Source organism: Varanus komodoensis, unplaced genomic scaffold (genome assembly GCF_004798865.1).
Source record: "Varanus komodoensis strain SLA01 unplaced genomic scaffold, ASM479886v1 scaffold41, whole genome shotgun sequence".
NCBI classification, from domain to species: Eukaryota; Metazoa; Chordata; class Lepidosauria; order Squamata; family Varanidae; genus Varanus; species Varanus komodoensis.
Window position 1 is genome coordinate 4,920,002 of NW_025335954.1, and position 22,250 is coordinate 4,942,251.

At 46.4% G+C, this 22,250-nt stretch overlaps 1 protein-coding gene across 5 annotated transcripts in view; it reads left to right on the plus strand.

Moving 5' to 3' along the window:
• The first annotated feature begins 840 nt into the window (after positions 1 to 840).
• ZNF740 (zinc finger protein 740) overlaps positions 841 to 22,250 on the plus strand; it is a 29,414-nt gene continuing 8,004 nt past the window's right edge. Inside the window, exons 1-7 of one of the 5 annotated variants that reach the window (XM_044443135.1) lie at positions 851 to 927; positions 2,169 to 2,588; positions 8,552 to 8,779; positions 10,902 to 11,033; positions 11,217 to 11,303; positions 16,635 to 16,758; positions 18,610 to 18,728. In XM_044443135.1, the coding sequence (XP_044299070.1) occupies positions 8,762 to 8,779; positions 10,902 to 11,033; positions 11,217 to 11,303; positions 16,635 to 16,758; positions 18,610 to 18,728 (480 nt within the window). In that variant the 5' untranslated portion in view covers positions 851 to 927; positions 2,169 to 2,588; positions 8,552 to 8,761. The other 4 variants (XM_044443136.1, XM_044443134.1, XM_044443138.1 and 1 more) reach the window with 4 other exon arrangements.

Below are 22,250 nucleotides of genomic sequence, written 5' to 3' on the forward strand. Positions count from 1 at the left end.
ATCCAGTGTGGTGTAGTGGTTAAGAGCATGGGCCTGGAACTCAGACAATCTGGGTTCTAGTCCCCACTCGGCCATGGAGCCAACTGGGTGACTTTGGGCCAGCCACAGACGCTCAGCCCAACCCACCTCACAGCGTTGTTGTTGTAGGGATAAGATGGAGGAGGAGATATAAGCTGCCTTGAGCCCTTTGTAGGAAAAATGCATGATATAAATCAATCAATCAATCAAATATTGAAAATATTAAAACTACAAGAACAAGGCCTGGATTCCTTTGCATCAGGTCCTTGTAGACTATTTACATGGCGTCAGTGTGAATCTAAACTGAGTTCTGGAACATGCAATAAGAAAGAGTTCCTATAGGTTTGCACAGAGTGCCTTTCCCTTGGCACTAGGTGACCCTAAGTTAACTTGTCCTTGCTCATTGTGGGCTAGAAGGCTCAGACTATGAAGCTGTCTGAATTACAACAACGAAATTTACAATTAACCAATGTTCAAGGAGCTTATCGTGCAACATGCTGCATCTTACAGAGTAGTTCAGCCTCTCGCGTGAAAAAATGTGGGGGGGGGGCGAAGCACGATGACACCTCCCGCTGGTTCATCTGCCTCCCTGGGCCTGGTAACCTTGGTAACACCCGCCCCTCTCCCTTTCTCTGCTCCCTACCAAGATGGCGGCAGCAGCACCCACAGATCACAGGGAACCCGCCGAGCACGCGCGTGCGCATGGCTAACAGCCAAGCGGAAGCGGTTGCACTTGCCGTGTGTACCGGGCTCCCACCTTTCCGCTTCCGGGACGGCGGTGACGGCGACGGTGGTGGCGGGGGTCGGGAGGGCTCGGCGGCGGCGGCGGCGGGGACGGCAGCAGTGGCGCCTGGGCTTGCACTGGTCTCCCCGGGAGCTGGGGAGCTGGAGCGACGGGAGCGGAGTCAGGTGCGGCTTCTGCACACGCGTGCGCGCCGGTTTCCCGGGAGCGGTGCGCGCCTCTGGCCTGGCGCGCTCGTGCTGTCCGTTCATTGTGAGCTCTGGCAGGGATCGAGCTTCCCCTGCGCCGCGCCGGCCTGGCCTCAAGTGCACTTCCTACCCCGGAGCTTACCCGGAGGGTCCGCCCAGGGCACCTGCTCGCGCACACCTGCTGCGGAGCCTTGCACTGCTTGTGCATGAGGCCCCGCCGGGTGCACGGAAGCCGCGCTCCTGCAGGAACGGAGCTGGGGAATGGTGTTTGCGGAGACAGTGCTTGCATGAAGTAGATTTAGGGCGATTGACTGGAATACCGGGAGTTCTTTGCTTCGAATTTTGCTTCTGCCGCGTATTCAGTCTTTCCCATCCCCGGGCTTCCCTGATTTTAGGACTGAGATTCCCATCAGCACCTGCCAGCATGGCCAATTATCAGGGATTATGGGATGGATAGTTCAAAACATCTAGAGGATGCCAACCTAGGAAAAGGCTGTAATACGTGATCCTATGTAAACCACCTCAGACATGCACCTGCAGGGTAGATCCTAACATAAATACACCTCGTTCTACAGTTCAACTTCTGTAAATACTAAACATTGCCATGATTAATCCTCACCTTTTATCTGTTTTTTTCAAAGAAGTCGGAGTGCCATATGTAAATAAGGGTTTGCAACTCTCCTGACTTCCAGAGATGGTGCAGCTTCTGGCCCTCCAGATTCTGTTGGACTGCAACTCCTATCATCTTTCATCATTGGCTCTGTTGTATAATGCTCTTAGGAGCTGCACTCCACCAGTGTCTGGACCCACAAGCTGCCCATTCCTGCCTTATTTTCTCAATAATTCTGAAAATGTGAGTAGCAGGCTATCATTGTTAGAGCTGCTTCATACCATTCCTACATGGAACAGCATTTTTGTCTGGAATACATGTAAAATCAATATGATTTTATTTAGAGAGCCAATGTGGTGTAATGGTTAAGAGCACAGGGCTGGGACTCAGGTGATCTGGGTTCTAGTCCCTACTCAGCCACTGAGCCAACTGGGTGACGTTGGGCCAGTCACAGACTCTCAGCCCAACCTACCTCACAGGATTGTTGTGGGGATGAGACTGAGAGCAGGAGGAGGAGTATTATGTAAGCTGCTTTGAGTTCTGTGTAAGAAAAAATGTGGGATATAGGTCTAATAAATAGGCTGAAAAACTATTTATAAAATTATGGCAGGATGCAGCTCAAATAAACAAAGAAACCACAGGATGATGCTGCATGCAAGAGACGGCTACAGGTGAAAAGCAAAGTGGATGTGACACCAAAAGGTCCACGTGTCCGACTGTTTGCTCGTTTTCTCTTATACCTTGAATGGCCTCCTGACACATCTGCTTGAATCATCTTCTCTTTGTTCAAGGCCTATCTCAAAACCTATTTTTGTTATGGAGCAAAGGAAAAAGGCCCACAATGGCTAGTATCCTTTAGCTAGCCATGTGGACTCAAGAAGACCAGGAACTGTTTTGGTTTTTTCCCCCCTATGAAAACATGCAAGGAGTTGCACCTAAAGTTTTCAGCCCCAGATGCAACTGAGACTTCAATCCTGCAACCATTTACTCAGGAGTTCATCCTCTGAACTCAGGGATGATTTCTGTCTAGGTAAGCATAGGTTGGCACTGTAGCTATGCTAAACTGTCTTTGCAGATATTATGTGCCCCTTTGAATTTTTTTGTTTTCTTTCATTGATTTTCTCTTCTCTCTTCCTCTGGAAGACTTCTAATGCTATTTTAATAGCATTTAGAGTGTATGCTCCTTGGGGCAGGGACCTGTTTGTTTTCCTGGTGTTGCAAAGCAGCATGCATCTTGATGATGCTCTGTATGTTGTAACTGTCATTAGGCAATACAGTAAATTGAATGAGTGCATAAACATACTAAACAGAGATAGTCTGATAAAAACATATGACTTGTTTCTAATTCTGCATGCTCCTCTTGGAGGAGACAATTGGCTTTTATTAGCTGCCCTTACCTGGATGATTGGAGCCATTGAGTGCCAGATGCCTGCTGTCACCTCAGACATACTAATTCACCCTGAACAAATTATATAGGCAATCCTGGACCCCAAAGCTATTCCATTTAGGGAGAGCACTGCCCATGTTGGATAAAGACACAAATATCTTCATGTAGCTTCTTATGGCATGGCAGAAATTCACTCAGTAATAGACTTAGAAAGGCCTTTGGTTGAAACTATTTACCTATCCATTCATCCATCCATCCTTACAGTATATTTCTACTGCTCCACATTGGAAGATTCTGTAGCAGTGAACTGCACATGATTAAAACAAAAGAATAAAAAAATAACTAGACTATTTAAAAATAAAATTACATTAAAAACATGGCTGGTCAGCAAGAACAGTATTCCAGAAATAAGATTGCTTTTAGCAGGCATCGAAAATAGCACAGTATTGTGCCTGCCTGACCTCCCAAAGCAGGGAATTCCTTAGAAATGGGGCCACTACACTGAAGGCTAGTGGTCTCCAATCAGGCCCATGGGTTCAGGTGGAATCACCAGGAGAATGCCTCAGTGACCAGGTAAGGAAGGAAGAAGTGCTTTTTCAAGTACCACGATCCCAAGTTGTTCAGGGCTTGTATCGTAGGGCTAAAAATTTTAAACCTGACCTGATAGTGGAGATGGCCAGCAGAGGAACTAGACATTGAAAAGGCATCTCTCAACATCACCCAAGCCAATGCGTTCTACACTAACTCCAGCTTCCAGCATAGCCTTGAGGGCAGCCCCAGATAGACATATTGCAGTAATCCACTCTGGAGCTTACTAGCCTGTATCACTATAGCCAAGCTGTCCCAGTCCACTAGATGCTGTAAATCATGGGTCCTCAAACTACAGCCCACGGGCTGGATCCGGCCCGCCATGCCCATTTATCTGGCCCGCCGTAGAGGTTTTGGACTCCCTGCACCCACCTGCCCTCCTGCGGGCGCACACGCACAGGGCAAGGCGGCAGCTTGCTCATGTGGAGCTGCACGAGCAAGCCACCACCTCACCATGTGTGCACCCAGCGGTGGCTTGCTCGTGTGGAAATAGTTTTGGAATCGCTTGGAGAAAATGATCTCTGTGTGCCCACTTCCACCTCACCTCGCCCCGTGCGCCCACTCCCTGTCTCGCCATGCATATGCGCACACCCCGCCCCAGCCCTCACCCCCTCACCAGCCCTTGCCCCCTCACCGGCCCGTGCCCCCCACCAGCTCCTTTCAACTGGTCCCCTGTTGAAAAAGTTTGAGGACCCCTGCTACAAATGCTGAATGACTTGGAGATGGTAAAAGGCACTCTGAGCCATCACAGTCATGTCACTTGGGAATCCAGTGACTGCAATGGATGTAGAAATACCCCCAGATTATGACCCTGATCCTTTCAGGGAGGATGTAGCCCCTTCCAAGACACATAATTCTGCATTCCAGACTCAGGAACCATCACTCCACAAGACGTATACCTTTCCAGGATACAGTTTCATTTATTGGCCCCCATCCAGCCCATCATTGGGTTCAGCCACTGATCTCTGATTTGCACACCCTCGCCTGATTCAATTATCACAGGGAGATAGATATACATTGGTTCAAAATGCCTAGTGATGGTTCCCAGGAGTATCATACAGAGGTTAAATAATATTGGGGACAGGATGTTCCCCTGTGGAATCCTGTAACTCAATTGTCAAGGGCTTGAGGAATGCTCACCCTGTTACTTTCTGAAATCAACCCTGCAGGTAACACTGGGACCACTATGAAACAATGCCTCCAGTATCTAGCATGTGGAGGAGGATACTGTGGCCAATACAGTGGCCAAAAGCCAGTGCGAGACTCAGTAAAGTTAACAGGGTCACACTCCTTCCTCTTCCAATAAAGGTTATCCATCAGGGCAACCTAGTCTGATTCAGTCCCAGTACCAGGTCACAGCTGAAACAGAAATAGGTCTACATAATCAGTATCTTCCAAGAACGCATGCAGTTGCTTTACCACTACCCCCAGAATGGGGTATTTGCTACTGGATAGTATTTATCAAATACCATTGGATTCAGACTAGCGTTTTTCCATTGGATTCAGACTAGCGTTATTCTATTACTGCCCTTTGAGGACAGCAGGAACCACTCTTTTGTGCAAATATGCATTTACCACTCCTTGGACCTGCCCAGTTAAATCCCTATCGCCAGGAAGGGCCAGGATCAAGACAGTCTGTGATGGACTGTGGCTGCAAGCACCTTGTCCAAGCCAGGCTCTAATAACTGAAAAGGATTCCACAGAATCAGGCAGGTGGTGGCATCAGAAACTTGGCTGGAGCTCTGCTAACAACACCAAGTGCACTGTGGAGACCGGTGATTTTTTCCTCAAAGTGCCATGCAAAGAGGTCACAGCATGACTTTGAGGGGGCTAGGGTCCCATTCATTGGGAAGAGGGTCAACATCCCCTGGGCCACACAGAAAAACTCACACTGCTGTGCAATAAGCAGGATGTTTGGTCATCTTATACTGTTTGCATTCTAGGGAATGTTGAGTCTCTTTCCTGCAACTACACCTTCCTAGTATACTAGGGAGCAGAGTGGCCTTTAATAAAACCTCCCTCATCTATGATATGATTATTGATGAGGGTGCCAACCTGGTTTGTATCACTGAGACATTGGGTGGGGGGGAGTTCCCCTGTCTCAGTTGTGCCCAACTGTGTACTTGGCGCAGCACCAGCATCACCTGAAGGGCTGTGGGGGTGACGATAGTCTATAAAAATACACTTTCTCTCATCAGACTTCCTGTCCAATTGGGGGCCAGGTTTGAGCATTTGTACCTAAGATATGTGAGACCAGTTAGGGATTCTGTTGTTGTACTATACACCTTGTCTGAGCTGAGAGGCAGCTCCAGACACCCATATTACTTTGATATTACATCACTTGCATTGTCTATCAGTTAAGCGCTGGGCCCAGTTAAAGGTGCTTGTCTTAGCATATAAACTCCTAAACAGCTTGGGAGCAGGATCCCTGAAGGACTGCCCACTCTAATATGTACTACTTGGTCCCTAAGATTGGGTGAGGAGGCTCTCCTGAGGGAGCCATCCTCCAAGGAGGTAAGGAGGATGGCTAACAGAAGAGGGGTCTTCTCAGTGGCTGCACCCTATCTATGGAATGGCCTTCCAAGAGTAGTTCACCTGGCAACATCATTGCAATATTTCCAGTGCCAGGCAAAAAATTGACTCTCTTCTCCAGACAGTTTAATAACTGATTTTATACTGTTCCATTTTTAAGGTAAAGAGTTGTATATTGTTTAGTTTTAATATACTATTTTAACCTATTTATATCTTCTCCTTCAGTTGCATATTGTATATTTTATTGTGTGATGCTGTTTGTATTGCTTCTTTGAAATCTGCTTAGAGAGTCTTTTTGACCGATTACTGTGGGATATAAGTTGAATAAATAAATAAATATAACACTGGATAGGTAACTTTGGGTGTGATCAAATCTACAACACTACATTTCACTGTTCCACAGCGATACTAGAACCTTAGCAGGATCAACGGCTCTGTCCACTGGGGAAAACCCTAAGACCATTCAGAAATCTATGAGATTTGATTCGTCTCCCAGGGTGGACCATCTGAAAGGCCCTCACATCCCTACAGGAGGAAAGTAATCTTGTGAGTTCAAATCTCATCAGCAAATGGGCTGCCCACAATGCAGTTATTTGCCCCTTCCCCAATGTTCAGATTACTGATTTCACAGCTTGGAAAAAGACTAAATCAAGGCGATGCCCCACTTTATGTATTGGGCCAACAACAAATTGAAGTCACAGTCATCTGAGCTGGGGCTTCAGAGGCAGCCTCAGTGTGGAAACTGAACCCACCCAGGACTACTGTCCTGGGCTCCTTCGGCACCACTGCCATCTCAGTCAGGGAGGATGCTGGTCAGCAAGGTGGGCAGCACACCAGCAGCATCCTCATCTGTCTCTGTGGCCCAACACCAAGTACAACCCTCAAGACCTGCTCCATGGCAGAGCGGTGCCCTGGTAACCACAAAGAGGAGAGCTCAGTGGGTGAGTTATCAGACATGAGAGCTCGAGCTACACTATACGCATGTCACCCATTCTGGTCTGATGCCATGGCCCCTCCTGCCATATCTCCTCCTGCCCCAAGTCACTGGGATGGCAGCACTGAGCATTTTTCACAGAATAAGTGATTATCTTGTAGCACCAGCCACTCTTGGCTCTTCAAAAATGTTGGAGACAAGAACCCTTTAGCCCTCTACTGATACATCTTGTGCCACCTGAGCAGTATTCTGAAAAGGATCCTGCCTTGGGGCCCATCACTTTGGGGTTGTTTTCTTTGTCCACACTGTGCAGGTTTACAGATTTGTAGTCATTAAAACTCACTCTGTTTTTGTGTACGCAGCATTTGGTCCCCACATGAGTATCTGTGGCTTTTTAGTGTTATAAATGAATAGGTAAGGTAATTTTCAATGATTGCACTGGGTTCTCCATTCTTAAGCAAGCATTAGATGTTTCAATCAACTGATGTTGTTGTTGTTATATTCAGGGCTTGCACTTTGTAAGATTAAAAATGCTTTGAACTTCGGGCATGCTCCCTCCAGTTTGTTTGTTTGTTTGTTTGTTTATTAGATTTATATCCTGCCTTTTTCCTAGAAAGGATGCAAGGCAGCTTGCATCTCCTCCTCCATCTTATCCTCACAACAACAACCCTGTGAGGTAGGTTGGACTGAGAGTCTGTGACTGGCCCAAAGTCACCCAGTTGGCTCCATGGTTGAGCGGGGACTAAAACCCAGATTGTCTGAGTCCCAGTCCCATTCTCTTAACCACTACACCACACTGGCAGTTATACTTTGATGATCCACAGGTCATTCTGTAACTTGTCTGTGCGCATCCAGTATTTAGGGTTGTTAACATTGCATAGAAGCTAAAAAAATGTCTAGATGCTAGACTGAATTTGTGTGTTGTTTAGATACATGTGGGAACTTAGCATTCTCTACATAAACTGTTTTTCTATGACTCTTAAAGCTTAGTCCTTTGTGCTTCTCGTGCTGGGAATTATAGGCCTTTTTGCTGTCTAAACTTGCACCAAATTGTGTCACTGATATTGTAATCTGATCTAAAGAGCCATCATTTATAGGGCTGTGTGTACAATGTGCTCACATGTGCTTCTGGAGATATTCTGAAATAGAAGTTGCTCAAAGGAGTCCTCTCTTGACTGGAAAGAGTAGCATGTAGGTTGGCTGCCAGTACTTAAGCCTGGACAATTACTTAAATACTCTACCTCTCTGTTCCCTTTTTTCATTGACACTGAAAAGCTTCTTGGTTTCCAGCATGGACCTAAAGTCTGCTGTGTTGTATACACATAGCCATATTTTTAACATGCATAGGCTCATGTGCAAAGGCTTTTGAAAAAGCGACATGTTGTGGATCATGGTTTGTGATAGTATGGAGAATTATCCAGGTTGTTTGACTGGCACAGATACTGCGCAAGCCATGATAACAGTCGGATGTCATCAAAAACTGGTTTATCCATGAGCAAGTCTGGGGAGCAGAATCAAAGTCAATAAATCTTTCTTTTGGCTTCACCCACAGGTGGACAGTGGAAGAGGAGACACAGCGATACCGTGGCAGCTGTGCAAGGAGGACTTCAGCATCCTTTCTCCAGAGAGGGCCATCCTGAAGGGGGATTTAGGTTTGGGGTGACTCATCCACAAGAACAGCACAGTCTGTAACTTTCCTCAGCTTTTAACAAGGCTGAGGAAACTTGCTGCACACCATTCTGGGCTCTCCAACTCCAGAAAGATGTCAACAAAGTGGAAGGTATTGGACGGGACCAGCGCAGAAACGATTTACTGAAAAATCTTTGTAGTCGTAAAATTCTTTCCTGGGCAAGAGAGAGAGAGAAAGCGTAAGGACTTGGCGTAATCTACGTGTTGAGGACTGTCAGACTAACGCGATGGCTCAGGTAACAGGCCCCGGTTCTCCCATCCTGTCCAACAGGAATTCACCATTACAGGAGGTGGCTGCGAAGGCCCTCAGTGACAATCGGTTCTGTGTAACTCTCAGCTCTCAATACTCTGCTGCAGCGGAAAGTGTTCCAAAGCCTGGATGGCTGGACCCTTCCTGGGCAAGGTGCTTGAGGTCCAGGTCATCTTTACAGCCATGATCAGGGATTATGGGAATTGCAGTGTCTAAAATGTCGGGAGGACACCACATTGTATAAGGTAGCTTAGTCTGAGAGAGAGGGAGCAACTGACTTAAGGTTACCCATTGAGTTTCATGACCAAGCAGGGTTTCTATAGTTCTAATAGAGCACGCTGTCCAGAGCACCACACTGGTTCTCTTCAACACTGAAGCAACTAGCATGAGTCTGGCCCAGTGCTAATTGTCTTATTTCAGTATGCACATAACCAGGTAAGCAGAGATAGATTTCCTTTCCCTCATATCCCTTCCCCAATTATCATGATGTCCTAGAATCCCACAACCTTAGGAAAAGAGCACCACAGAAAGGTAGAAAAGAGAAATTCTAAGTAGATAGTCTTGCCATTAATTCTTATACTGCTTGGCTGAGTTAACTGAATCCAGGGCTGGATCCCCATCAGCCTGCCCAGTGCAATATGGTACTTTTGTCTATATATCTTTTGTCATCAGTTACTGTGTGTGATGCCTTTATTGAGTGTGCTAATATTTGGTACAAAATGGCCTAGCTGCTGCACCATAAGGCCTACGACCCTGCTACAATTGGTCATAACTCAGATGGCCGTTGCATTCCTCTACTTTTGCCTCTTTTAAGCTCCTGAAGGTCACCATCCCATGTTTGGCAGCTTTCTCTGAATCACTCAGTGCATCCTGTTTTAATTTGTTGGCTGTTCTTTGTACTTCCCATCTTTGGAAAATTTGGACAGGGAAGGAACTACAAGGCAGCCCAGGTGGTACTTCATATGTAACAATGATTTTTCAGTTTGATTCTTGAATGTTTGCTTGGTTCAAGTATCATACTTCTGATATCCAAAAGATGCAGAACTTTCACTTTTCTCTGACCACATCTCCCCATTTTTTAAAACAGAAGAGAGGAAGCATTGGAAGCAACAACTAAAGCTGCCTCTAGGCTCCAGTGGAAAGTAGATGCTGTTATTTGACCTCATTATTTTTGTTTGCTTCATGTGGTTGAGCTATGAGGGTGCCTCTGCCTTAGGAATTCTTGCTAGGATATGTAAAAGCAAAGCAAAGCCAACAAGCCCCCTCCCATGGCCTTTTTCAGGCCACTGCCCCCTTTCCTCTTGGGTGACAACCCTAGTGCCCCCACGCCTGTTTTGTTGTGTTTTGTCTGTTGCTCTCCTGCAAATTTAAAACAACCAATCACTGCCTTTCAGGATCTTCCCTCCACCTCCAGGGGGGCAGTAGTGCCCACTTTGGGAATCATCGGCCCGGATGGTACATAATGATACCATTCCAGGCCAGCAGGCATGTGGTTCTGCTCTTATTTGTAAGCCAGCAGTAGACTACAGCTTGTAAACAGGCACTTGTCTGGTTGCCTGTGGTGAGAAAGCTTTGCCTGCATGTGGCAAAGCAAGACTGTTCGAAAAGAGCTGCTCCTTTCATCTCAAGTAGGGAGACTTACTTTGAAGGCTGTGTTACCTGGAACAGTTTGGATCTGTAACATTTCCTGAGAGCTGGAAAAGAAGACAAGCATGTGTACAAAGCTGGTCCAGGTTTTCTGTTTCGAGAAACTGACAAGATGACCTCATGTTCCTGACCTAACTGGAGAGCTGCTCTCTATCAGATGCCAGTGGTATTAATCCATATCCACTCACCTGGCACAATATGGTTATGTGTCAGATTGAAACCCACAGCTTAGCAGTCTCGTCCACATTCTCATAAGGGCACCTTAGCTTGAATTGTATTTGCTTTCACTCCTTAGTTTGCGTTTGTTTCTCTGTAGGCAAGTCTCCTGGCCTGTGAGGGACTCTCCGGGGTTTGTCTTGTGCCAACGGTTGCCAGCAAGAAGATGATGCCAAAGCAAAGCTCTAAACAGGTGGAGAACGGAGAGAGAGGGGCTGCACCAGACATGCTGGTACGGGCCAGCCTATTTTCAGCTCTCTGCTGCTCTGCTGCACAAGATCTTCTTGGTGGGCTTTTCCAGTGGTGTCAGTGGGTGACCAAGCAGATGAGCCAAGTCAGAGACCTTGACATGTAGAGTCACGGGTTAAGTTGCAAGCACTTTTCGGTAACCTGTGCCCTGCTTTCTTTCTGCCAGGGTCATCGCAAGGAAAATGAGAAGTCACGCAGCAGGAAAGAAGAGGAAGCAACAGAAGGTTCGCAACCCAAAAAGTCCCTTAAAAAGGCAGGTAATCTTACATTATATGGTCTAGCAAAGCACTAGCCCTGCTCAGAATGCTCTTCCTGTGCTCGTAAAGCCATCAGTCAATATTCCTTTCACATTTGGAGCGGCGGGGAGGGGGGCTGCATACTGTCTCTGCTCATTGTAACAGGCCCGGTCCTCCACACAAGTGGAATCTCTTGTGTGGGAAAGCAATAGTGTAATTTATTTTTAGAATGGTTTTATGATCTCCACATCTTAAGGCATCTTAAGACTTCACTTGGAGTAGGGAGTGGCATACAAATCAATAATTCAATCTTAAAAATAGCAAATAAAGCATGAAAATAACAGCATGGGGGGTACAAAAAAGAAAAGGACAGTTTAATGCTGTAAGAAGTTGAAACAGGTTAAAAGCATCAGGGACAAAAAGTCCCTGCTGCTCTCCAAAAGGTTGAGGGGGCTGACCGCATCTCGTGGGAGGGAGATTGCAGTCTGGGTGCCATTGCTCATAAGGGCTGTACTCATGTCCCCACCAGATGCAGGGGGAAGTGGTCCATCATGAGACCTCATCCCAAGCAGTTTAAGGCTTTACTCTGAATTGTGCCTGGGCATAATTGAAAGCCAGTGCAAATGGGGAAAAAACTGGCGCAAGCTATTCCAGGAAGCAGATGCGGGAAACCTTTAGCCATTGCACTTTGCACCAGCTGAAGTTTCCACACCCACTTCCGAGGCAGCTCCATGTGGATGTTAGCCGAGGCACTGGTGATGGTGGCTGGAGCCATACAATCCAGGGTATGCAGCTGTTGCATGTGCTGAAATGAAATCACTCTTGGCCAGAGATGCTCCCTGGACGTTTGGGGCTGGGTCCAGGAGTGCTGCTGAACTGAAAACCTGATCTTTGAAGGTGAGCACAAGCTCACCTAGCAAAAGCTGTAATTCCAATAGTTAATGTATCTGCTAGATTGGTTACTTTAAAATGCTCTCTTTAAGAAAGCCCCATCCTATTTGACCTTGAGTCACAGGAGAACTTGGCATGCTGCATGTCAGCACTAAATTAGAAGCACAGGAAGTGGTACCCAAAGAAAGCAGCACTACATTGATTTCTGCAGTATCCTCCTCTATGGAAGATTGACTGTGTTGCTGACTGTGTGATTCTCTCTCCTCTCCATACCCCACCCTTCACAATCTGTTGTGTTTCAATCTAGTGGCAATCAGAATAATCCTACAACTCATCATGATATTTGAATTGAACATAATCGTTACGCAGACATGTCTTAAGAATGCAGCATGTGAATCTTCAGGCTGAAGCCAGGTCAGGTGCAGGTTGTATCAACTTTGACCAGGGAATCCATCATTCTTTGTCACAGCAAACATTAGGCAGCAGCCTGTTAAGATGAGATGCTATGGAACTTTAGTCATTTAAAGTCATTTCTAGGCCACTTTTAAGGGAATTGCCTGCCCCATGAAATCCAAGGACCCTTGGTGTCCTATGGAGCTGTATTTTAGGCCCATCAGATAGCCTCAGATAAGTCAAAAGGTACCCCAGTTGTCTCCATTGAACAGATGTACAGGATTGGGATACACTGTATCTTATCAGGGTTAACATTACTGGGCTGTTTGTTTTCCTGTCACTTCTGCTGTGCTCCATGCATGGCAGAGGGTTCTTGTTGGTTTCAGATGGCAAGACAGGAGCCCTGAGACTCTATCAAAGACTTAAAAGCAGAGTTATTGCCTCTCATTTACTCCTCAGCAAATAGAATTACAGCATTACAGTAAATGGTTGGAGACAAAGCAGGCATTTCTAAGTACTGGTGGAGATGAAGAAAGTAATCCAACTTCCTCTCTGTTTGTAATAATACTTTTCTGCAACTCACTTTGAAAGCTTGAGTTACTTGTCACAACATTCTACCTTCAGGCTTTGGTGATTGGGCTTATTTTTCTCCTTTTCTTCTGGAAATTAAACTCTGGAGGATGTCCAAAGTTTAATTCTCAAATGTAATGGTGAAGGGCAGGAAAGCTACAGCTCTAGCTTCATAGGTAATAACGAGCAAGTTTCTTCACTTTGGTAGCCTTATACTGTCTCCAAAATAACCCTGATATTTCTCCCTTGAATTAAGGATGGTAAAGTGTAGAAAGTAGTTACCACAGATGAAATGTTAAAAACTTCAAATCCTGGGTCTAATAATGATTTGGTGGAAAAATGGATCACTTTCCCAACTGAAGATTTGATTCTGTAGATTGGAAATACAAAAAGTCATGCTGGTTTCCCTCAGCTGTTTGTTGATCTTGACCATGCTATGGGTGAGTTCACCCAACAAGACAACCCACCCTGTGAATGAGCTATTTGTGGAAAAACCTATGGTGTGCCATGCAAACAGTCAGCTCATTGTAGATTGTCCTTCCTGCCTTCCCCCTCGGTCTTACAGGAAACTGCCTTGTCTCCTCTCTGCTTGAATTGTGAGCCCTTTGGACCACACTGGAGTTTTTTCTCCCCTTTCTTCCTGGAGTATCTTTTTTCCCTTTTCCAGATGGGCAACTTCTGACCATTCCTTCAGAGTCCCCAAATGGCACATTGGAGGGACTTTCAGCAGTTTGTCTACTTAAAACACACGCACACGCACGACTGAATGTGTACAAATTCTTTCATTTTTTGAGCAATTTTCTGAACTTTTTATTTGCTTCAATCCATCATTGATCTGACAACGTTTAGAACAAAGTCACAGCTTGGAAGGGTGGGTTGTTGCTCACAGAGAAGTAACTCTGAGGGAATCTGCCCAGAATCACACAAAATCCCACTGTTTTGGGTTGTTTGGTGTTTGAATCCAGTCTGTGATTCGGTTAGTTTTATAAGCATACTCTCATGAGCTGTATCTTAATTTACTGAGTCCTTCCCATCTTTCATCCCCTGAGTTTGGTTCACTTTTTGGTATTTAATGTTTTGGTAAAGAAAGGAGTGCCCTGTTAAATTTTCTTTAAGTAGATGTATTTTAAAAATTTAACAGACACAGACCTAATTAGTAGGACTATTGATATTAGTAGGACGACTAAGTCTGAGCCCTTCTTAAAATTTAATTTAATTTAATTTTAATTAAAACATTTCTATGCTGTCCTTTGGAACAAGCCTCAGGGCGGCTTACAAAAGACAGTAAATAAAAGTGTGAGTCCAAATATCCTGCATCATGTAAAATTAATTCTGCAGCTTTTGTAAATTACTCAAATTTAACATATTTGCATGTGTTTTTTTTAATTAGTGTTGTATGATTTTGCTTTTTCTAGTTAGTGGGAATAGTTGAATCTATGTGAAAGCTAAAATATAAACACTAACAAACTGTATTCAGAAAACCCTCTATTTTGAGGGACATTAAATGTACTTTGTATTTCACATGCAGGGCTAAAAAATGTACCAACTGGGAGGGTTATTAATGATTAAGATTTTCCCTCAAAGCAAATATGACTTCACTGGTTAGGGTGATTTTTATCGGGGAGAAGAAGTTAACCCCCCTCCCTTCCTGCTACAGTTCTGATAATTATCAGCCCCTCTGTCTGTCTGTCTGTCTGTCTGTCTTTCTTTTTCCCTTTTGGTTTTTGCCTTTGGGGAAATAAACGCTTCAGGTTAAATGCAAAAACATTTGACATCAGATCTGGTTTGGTGCCCTCATTTCATCAGATGTCATCTGTGCATTTTCAAATGGCTCTTCACAGCCATAAAGAAACCCCTGTTGTGTGGTTGATGGAATTTTGGCATGATCTGAAGAGGCCTGGGCTCAGTTCTTTAATTCATAGGGTGATTTGTGTCAATCACCGTCCCTCAACCTCACCATCCCTTTGCCGTCTATTGAAGTTAGATCTTCTGTTTCACTCTGAACATTTCTGTCACTTAAAAACATAGCTTTAGGGCTGGGGAGGTATTTCAGATTCAGATTCTTTGGTGCCATCATCAATTTGTTAGAGGCCTCCTGAGAACTTGCAGCATTTGCTAGGGCAGGAAACTGCTGAACATTGAGTCAAAAAACTGTGAGCAGAAGGCACAGCTGTATTTTTGAGTACTCTCCCGTGAACTCTAGTGCAAGCAGAAGACTTGCAGCAGTGTAGCACCACAGTGTCTCAGAGGTGGCTGGCTTTACTGTGAAAGAAACATAGTAAAGAGGGAGAATCTGGGCTTTAGCATGCAACCCTAGCAGCCCACAGAAAGTTTTGCACAACAGCTTGCATAGATGGATTAAGCCTCACTTTTCTGATGCAGTGCTTATTTCATGGAAGCATCCTTTCCATGAGCAGGAAAGCCTCTTTGGATCCAGAGCTTTGATTCCTTAGTTGCCTTCTGGAGGCAGGGGCAAACTAGAACTTGAAGGATCTTACAGCATCAAGTTCCATACCTCAGTTTAGCTGTCTGTACAGAAGAAGAAAGGTAGGGCTAGTGGGAGAGCACTGGTTAGTATGCAGGGAACTATAAAACTATTTCCATGAGCTCAAGGAGACTTCAGTTTGTTTGTTTGTTTGTTTGTTTGTTTGTTTGTTTTTTGAACAAGTGGTCTTCCCGCATGCCAAATGCAAAACCACTTTTGGAATATAGAAAGGCTCCAAAAGCTGCTGGCAGGGTCATGTGAATCAGCTGTTCTAGCCCAAGCAGGCCTCTGGATCTGACCTTGGTTCATAACCATTTTTTCTATGCCATAGGCGTGCTTGGGCCACAAGATGCCCTTCAATTTTCATGTTATGCAAGGGTGGAAGAGCTGTTTCCATTGGCTCTGTTCAAGGGGAGGCAACCTGGTGCTCCTCAGAAATGTTGGACTGCAGCTCCCACAAATTATAGCCAAGGTGGCCAGTGCTCGGGGGAGTTCTAGCCCAAAACATTTGGAGGGCACCAGACCTTTGTTAGTCCAGTCTGGCCATAATTTTCAGCAACTCTGTTTCTGTGTCTGGAGAATCAACATAGCCATGAAAATCAGTGTGAATAGGGCAGTGGGGTGTTAAATCCTGCTAACTGTATTTGAGACAAGGCTTTGGGTTTTTACTGGGAGCTTTTGCAGTTCAAACCAAGGTTGAGGATGATTTGCACTACAGAGAAAAGCCCCCAGAGACAAAGATTTCTTGTTCTTCCCAGACCCCATGGCTCTGAGGAATCATGCAGGCAAAATGTGGCAGTGGGACTGCAGGGCCGTGGCCCATGAATGCAGCAGCAGAGAGCCATAGGATCCATGGCCAGAGAGAGAGCAGAGCCTTGGCAGGCCAAACGGAGGGCCCCCGCTGCCCTGCTGTGTCGCCCACCAGCACATCCTTGGGAGGCGGTGGCACTGAGGGCTTGCTGTGTGTCAGTCAAGAAGGCGGGTGTGACAGTCCATGCCTTGATTGCAGGTAGTGGTGATTGAACAGAATGGATCCTTCCAGCTCCGGATCCCCAAGAACTTTATTTGTGAGCACTGCTATGGTGCCTTCCGAAGCAGCTACCACCTCAAGAGGCACATCCTGATCCATACGGGTAAGTCAGGGGGATGCTGCTTCCCGGGCTGCATCCTTCATTTGAACCATAAATGGGGGCAAGGACGGGCAAGCCAGGGTCTCCCACGAAGCTGGTGATGGAGGACTTTTATGGGGGACAGGTTCTCATTGCCAGCCTCGAGCGTGTAACTGCAGCGGCTGCTCAGGTTGCCACTGTTTGCAGAAAGCCTTCGCCGCCCGTGGATAGCCTTGGAAAGCCATCAGAAGGGGAAGACTCTGGATCGGCCCTCATTTCGGTGCTACGCTTGAGAGCCCCCCCAGCAAGTGTGTGCACTCACCGAGCCACTCATTCTCAGATGGCCAAAGCCAGGCCAGGCTTGGGAGGGCCCTTGGGCCGCGATTCCCCCTTCTCCCCACCTGCGCCACCAGCCCCTCTTGCTCTGTCTCAGCACTGCCATCACATGCTTGCCTGGCAGGCAGTGAGCCCGGGAGGCCAGGGCAGCTCCTGCTGCTCCCCACCAGCAGTCAAAGGGAAAGGTGGGTGGACAAGCAGGTGGCAGCGGTGAAGAGGAGGAGAAGCTTGGCGGGCGGGGCTTGTCAGTGGGTTCCTGCTGGGCTGTGGGCCCTTGGGAGACACCCAGACCTGGCCACAGCATAAGCCGGAGAATGGGGCTTCTGCAATCGCCCGGCTCCGCGTGCTGGTGAATGTGCTTTCTGACAGTGACTGCACTGACTTAAAGACTAATTGAAGCCAGATGGCTGAAGTCTGGGCAAGTGCGATGCTCCGAAAGGGTCATCTGCACCTGCTGGATAGGCTCTGGCTGCCCATATTGTTTTCCATTCCTTGGGGAAAGCCCCACTCTCGCATTCAGGTGTTTCCAGTGAACGAGAAGGTGGTATAATTTTAAAGCCCTGTTGGGATCGCTTGCCATGTCCTGATTCGACCACTAGGTGGCCCCACCTCCCTCTGAAATGCCTCTAGAGGAGGCCTAACAGGCTGCTTGACAGCTCTGTCTAACTTGGAAGGCTCATGTTAGTCCCTCTTAAAAGGGAGGGAGAGTTCTTTCCCAGCCCTCTTTCGGATTAGGCACTGACCTGGGCAGGAGGGCGTGCTTCCGTGGGTTGGCTTCATTGTGTGATACAGGTATGGTCCATTCTAGGAGCAGCCCCCTTTCTTGGTTTGTAGCACAATGGTCTGGATTTTGTGGCTGCGTGAGTTTCCAGCTATGAGGAATTGGGAGCGATCTGGGCCTTTCCACCTCTGAGGTGCTGGGCTGGGAAAAGGAGGGGCACAAAGAAGCAGAAGATGTTCCTGCTTTTTTTTTGATGGACATCTGCCAGCTCTGAATTGTGTAGTGGACTGTGTTAGCAAGGGCTTGCCTGGGCACGCCAGTTCATGCACTCTGCCTCAGTTGTGCATCCTCACAACCAAGCAAACTGAGCAGAGGAGGAGCCCAAGGTCTTCCCTCAGCAAACCAACGGAGTCCACTAGTGCAAGGAAGAGCAGCCTCTGGCCAACTCTCTGATGCGAGCAGCAGCTTTCCCCTTGAAATAAATTGTTTGAGAAAAGGTAGTGTACATTCTTAGGATCTGGAGCTTTTGTCTCCAGAGCAGTGGTCCCCTCTGCCACTAAAACAAGAATGAGAGACATGTCAGTGGGAGTGTTCCCGACCTTTCCATTTGGGCTGCAGCATCTGCCTAGGGCACAATCCAGTGAAATGGACGGGAGAAACACAAGTGCCTGGCCTTCATGCAGCGTTCCTGTTTCTTTTGGGCTTTTGTAAAAGGGAGCCCCAATTTGTTGGACCCTTGATTGAAAAGGACACAAAGTTGTGGAAATAGGGGCTCTTTCCTCCCTACCCCCTAAACGCTTACTTGTTCCCTCTTGCAGGTGAGAAGCCATTTGAGTGCGATGTATGTGACATGCGCTTCATCCAGAAATACCACCTGGAGCGCCACAAGCGTGTGCACAGTGGGGAGAAGCCATACCAGTGTGAGCGCTGCCTGCAGGTGATGCCTCTGCCCCTTGATTGCCACTGGAAGGGGATATGTGGATAGTCTTGCCTCATGTTCCGTGGAGCCCCCTGCATCAGCCATGGTGCCTGCCTCCTCTTAGAGGAGCCTTTGTTGGGTGAGGCCAGCAATGGTCCTCAGCAAGGGAAGCTCCTGGAAATACCAGATGATCCCATTGCGGTGGTAGGAACGGATTCCTAGCTCCATGAAGCTGATTAGTCAGAATTGCCTTTTGATGGGCAATTCATAGGTTCTCGGGCTTAACGGTTCATGACTTGCTTGTGCTTTGACCTGTGTGCATCCTGCACATCCATGAAATTCCTGAGCAAGCATATGAGATGGAATCCTCCACAGAATTCTGAGGATCTATCATTTCAGGAATTATTTTAAAGCAAGCGTCTAGTCCTTATGGCCACAGAATAAATGTGTGAGCAGTGTTTTCTTACAAGAAGGGGACTGAGCTTCAGCTAGCCAGGTCTTTTGTCAGGCCACATGGATTTTCCATATACTCAACCCTGGGTTTAAGGCTCTGGATGGCTTCTGCTGCTTGCCCCCATGACTATCACTCACTCACTATCCGTAGAGTCCACCTTTTTTCTAGACGGACTTTTCCTGGTTTTTGTATGTTAGTATAATAGCTTTGCAATCAGAGGCCATGCCCCATGCAGATCAAACTCTTAGCCCCGCTTAGCTCTAACGGGTTTGTGCCAAGTACATGGTGCAACCACAGGCTCCTGAAATACTTGCTTAGAGAAACTCTGGTTGGGCCTCCTTGTCACTTTGCAGACAGTAAAAGGTAAGAGAGACAGACAAACTACCTTAACTGTGGTTTCCTTTGAGCAATAGAATTCTTAACCATGGTTCAAACACTAGTTTTGAAGCCCACTTCAATCATGTCACGTAGTTCCTTAGCACTAATCATATGTCTGTATGGGCAGGGCAATGCTCAGCCCTCCAGCTGTCATTGGACTGCAGCTCCCATCAACCCAAGTCAGCATAGCTAATGGGGAAAGGTGGGGGTTGCAGGCCAATAACATCTGGAGCACCACTGGTGCCCATCCTGTTCTGTATTGCACTGTGCCTTTGGTGGCAACGCCACAGATTAAGTCAGCTAGTGCTGAGTTGGACTTGGGGGCCTCATTCCAGTGGTGAACAGGGAGGCCAAGGAGAGGGTCCAAAATACAAAAAATGCAGTGTTTTTCACTTAAAACTCTCCTGCCACATCATGGGGTAAATTGACATCCCCTGAGCTCATATTCTGTACTGTAATGTACATGTAAATAGACCTACCAACTCCTTCATGGATCACTGCCTTGTCGTGGCGAAGGGGCTTGCGTAGCTCAATGAAGCTATGAGCTATGCCGTGCAGGGCCACCCAAGACGGACAGGTCATAGCAGAGAGCTCTGACAAAACGTGATCCACTGGAGAAGGAAATGGCAACCCACTCCAGTATCTTTGCCATGAAAACCCCATGGACATTACCAAAAAGCAAAAAGATATGATGCCAGAAGATGAGCCCCTCAGGTCAGAAGGTGTCCAATATGCTACTGGGGAAGAGCAGAGGGCTAGTACTAGTAGCGCCAGAAAGAATGAAGCGACTGGGTCAAAGCCAAAAGGACACTCGGTTGCCGATGTATCTGGTGGTGAAAGGAAAGTCCGATGCTGCAAAGATCTATACTCCATAGGAACCTGGAATGTAAGATCCATGAATCAAGGCAAGCTGGATGTGGTCAAACGAGGTGACAGGACTGAACATTGACATCTTAGGAATCAGTGAACTAAAATGGACAGGAATGGGTGAATTTAATTCAGATGACCATCAGGTATGCTACTGCGGGCAAGAATCCCTCAGAAGCAATGGAGTAGCCTTCATAGTCAATAAAAGAGTAGGAAAAGCAGTACTGGGATACAATCTCCAAAATGACAGAATGATCTCGGTTCGAATCCAAGGCAAACCAATGAACATCACAGTAGTCCAAGTCTATGCCCCAACCACTGGTGCTGAAGAGGCTGAAGTTGACCGGTTCTATGAAGGCCTACAACACCTCCTAGAATTAGCACCAAAAAATGATGTCCTTACCATCATGGGGTATTGGAATGCTAAAGCAGGAAGCCAAAAGATAACTGGAATAACAGGCAAGTTTGCCCGTGGAGTACAAAATGAAGCAGGGCACAGGCTGGTAGAATTTTGTCAAGAGAATACGATGGTCATAACAAACACTCTTTTCAAACAACCCAAGAGACAACTCTACACATGATCATCACCAGACAGTCAACACAGAAATCAGATTGCCTATGTGCTCTGCAGCCAAAGATGGAGAAGCTCTATACAGTCAGTAAAAACTAGATTAGGACCTGACTATGGCTCAGATCACTTGCTTCTTGTTGCAAAATTTAGGCTTAAATTGAAGAAAGTAGGGAAAAGCACTAGGCCACTCAGGTATGGCCTAAATCATATCCCTGATGAATATACAGTAGAGGTGACAAATAGATTTAAGGAATTAGATCTGATAGACAAGAGTGCCTGAAGAACTATGGACGGAGGTTCGCAACATTGTACAAGAGGTAGCAACTAAAACCATCCCATAGAAAAAGAAATGCAAGAAAGCAAAATGGCTGGCTGAGGAAACTTTACAAATAGCTGAGGAAGGAAGGGAAGCGAAAGGCAAGGGAGAAAGGTACACCCAACTGAATGCAGAATTCCAGAGAATAGCTAGAAGAGATAAGAATGCCTTCTTAAATGAACAGTGCAAAGAAATAGAAGAAAACAATAGAATAGGGAGGACCAGAGATCTCTTCAAGAAAATTGGAGATATGAAAGGAACATTTCATGCAAAGATGGGCATGATAAAGGGCCAAAATGTCAGGGACCTAACAGAGGCAGAAGAGGTTAAGAAGAGGTGGCAAGATTGCACAGAAGAACTGTACAAGAAAGAGCTTAACGACCCTGATAACCACGATGGGGTGATCCCTGACCTCGAGCCAAACATCCTGGAATGTGAAGTCAAATGGTCCCTAAGAAGTCTGAGCAACAACAAAGCTAGTGGAGGTGACAGCATTCCAGCTGAGCTATTCAAATCTTAAAAGATGATGCAGTAAAAGTGCTACACTCAATATGCCAGCAAATTTGGAAAACTCAACAGTGGCCACAGGATTGGAAAAGATCAGTTTACATTCCCATCCTAAAGAAGGGCAATGCCAAAGAATGTTCAAACTACCCCACCATTGCACTCATTTCGCATGCCAGCAAAGTGATGCTCAAAATCCTACAAGCTAGGCTCCAACAGTACGTGGACCGAGAACTACCAGAAGTACAGGCAGGATTTCGAAGAGGGAGAGGAACTAGAGATCAAATTGCCAACATAGGCTGGATCATGGAGAAAGCTAGGGAGTTCCAGAAAAAACATCTACTTCTGCTTCATTGACTATGCTAAAGCCTTTGATTTTGTGGATCACAACAAATTGTGGCAAGTTCTTAAAGAGATGGGAGTACCAGACCATCTTATTTGTCTCTTGAG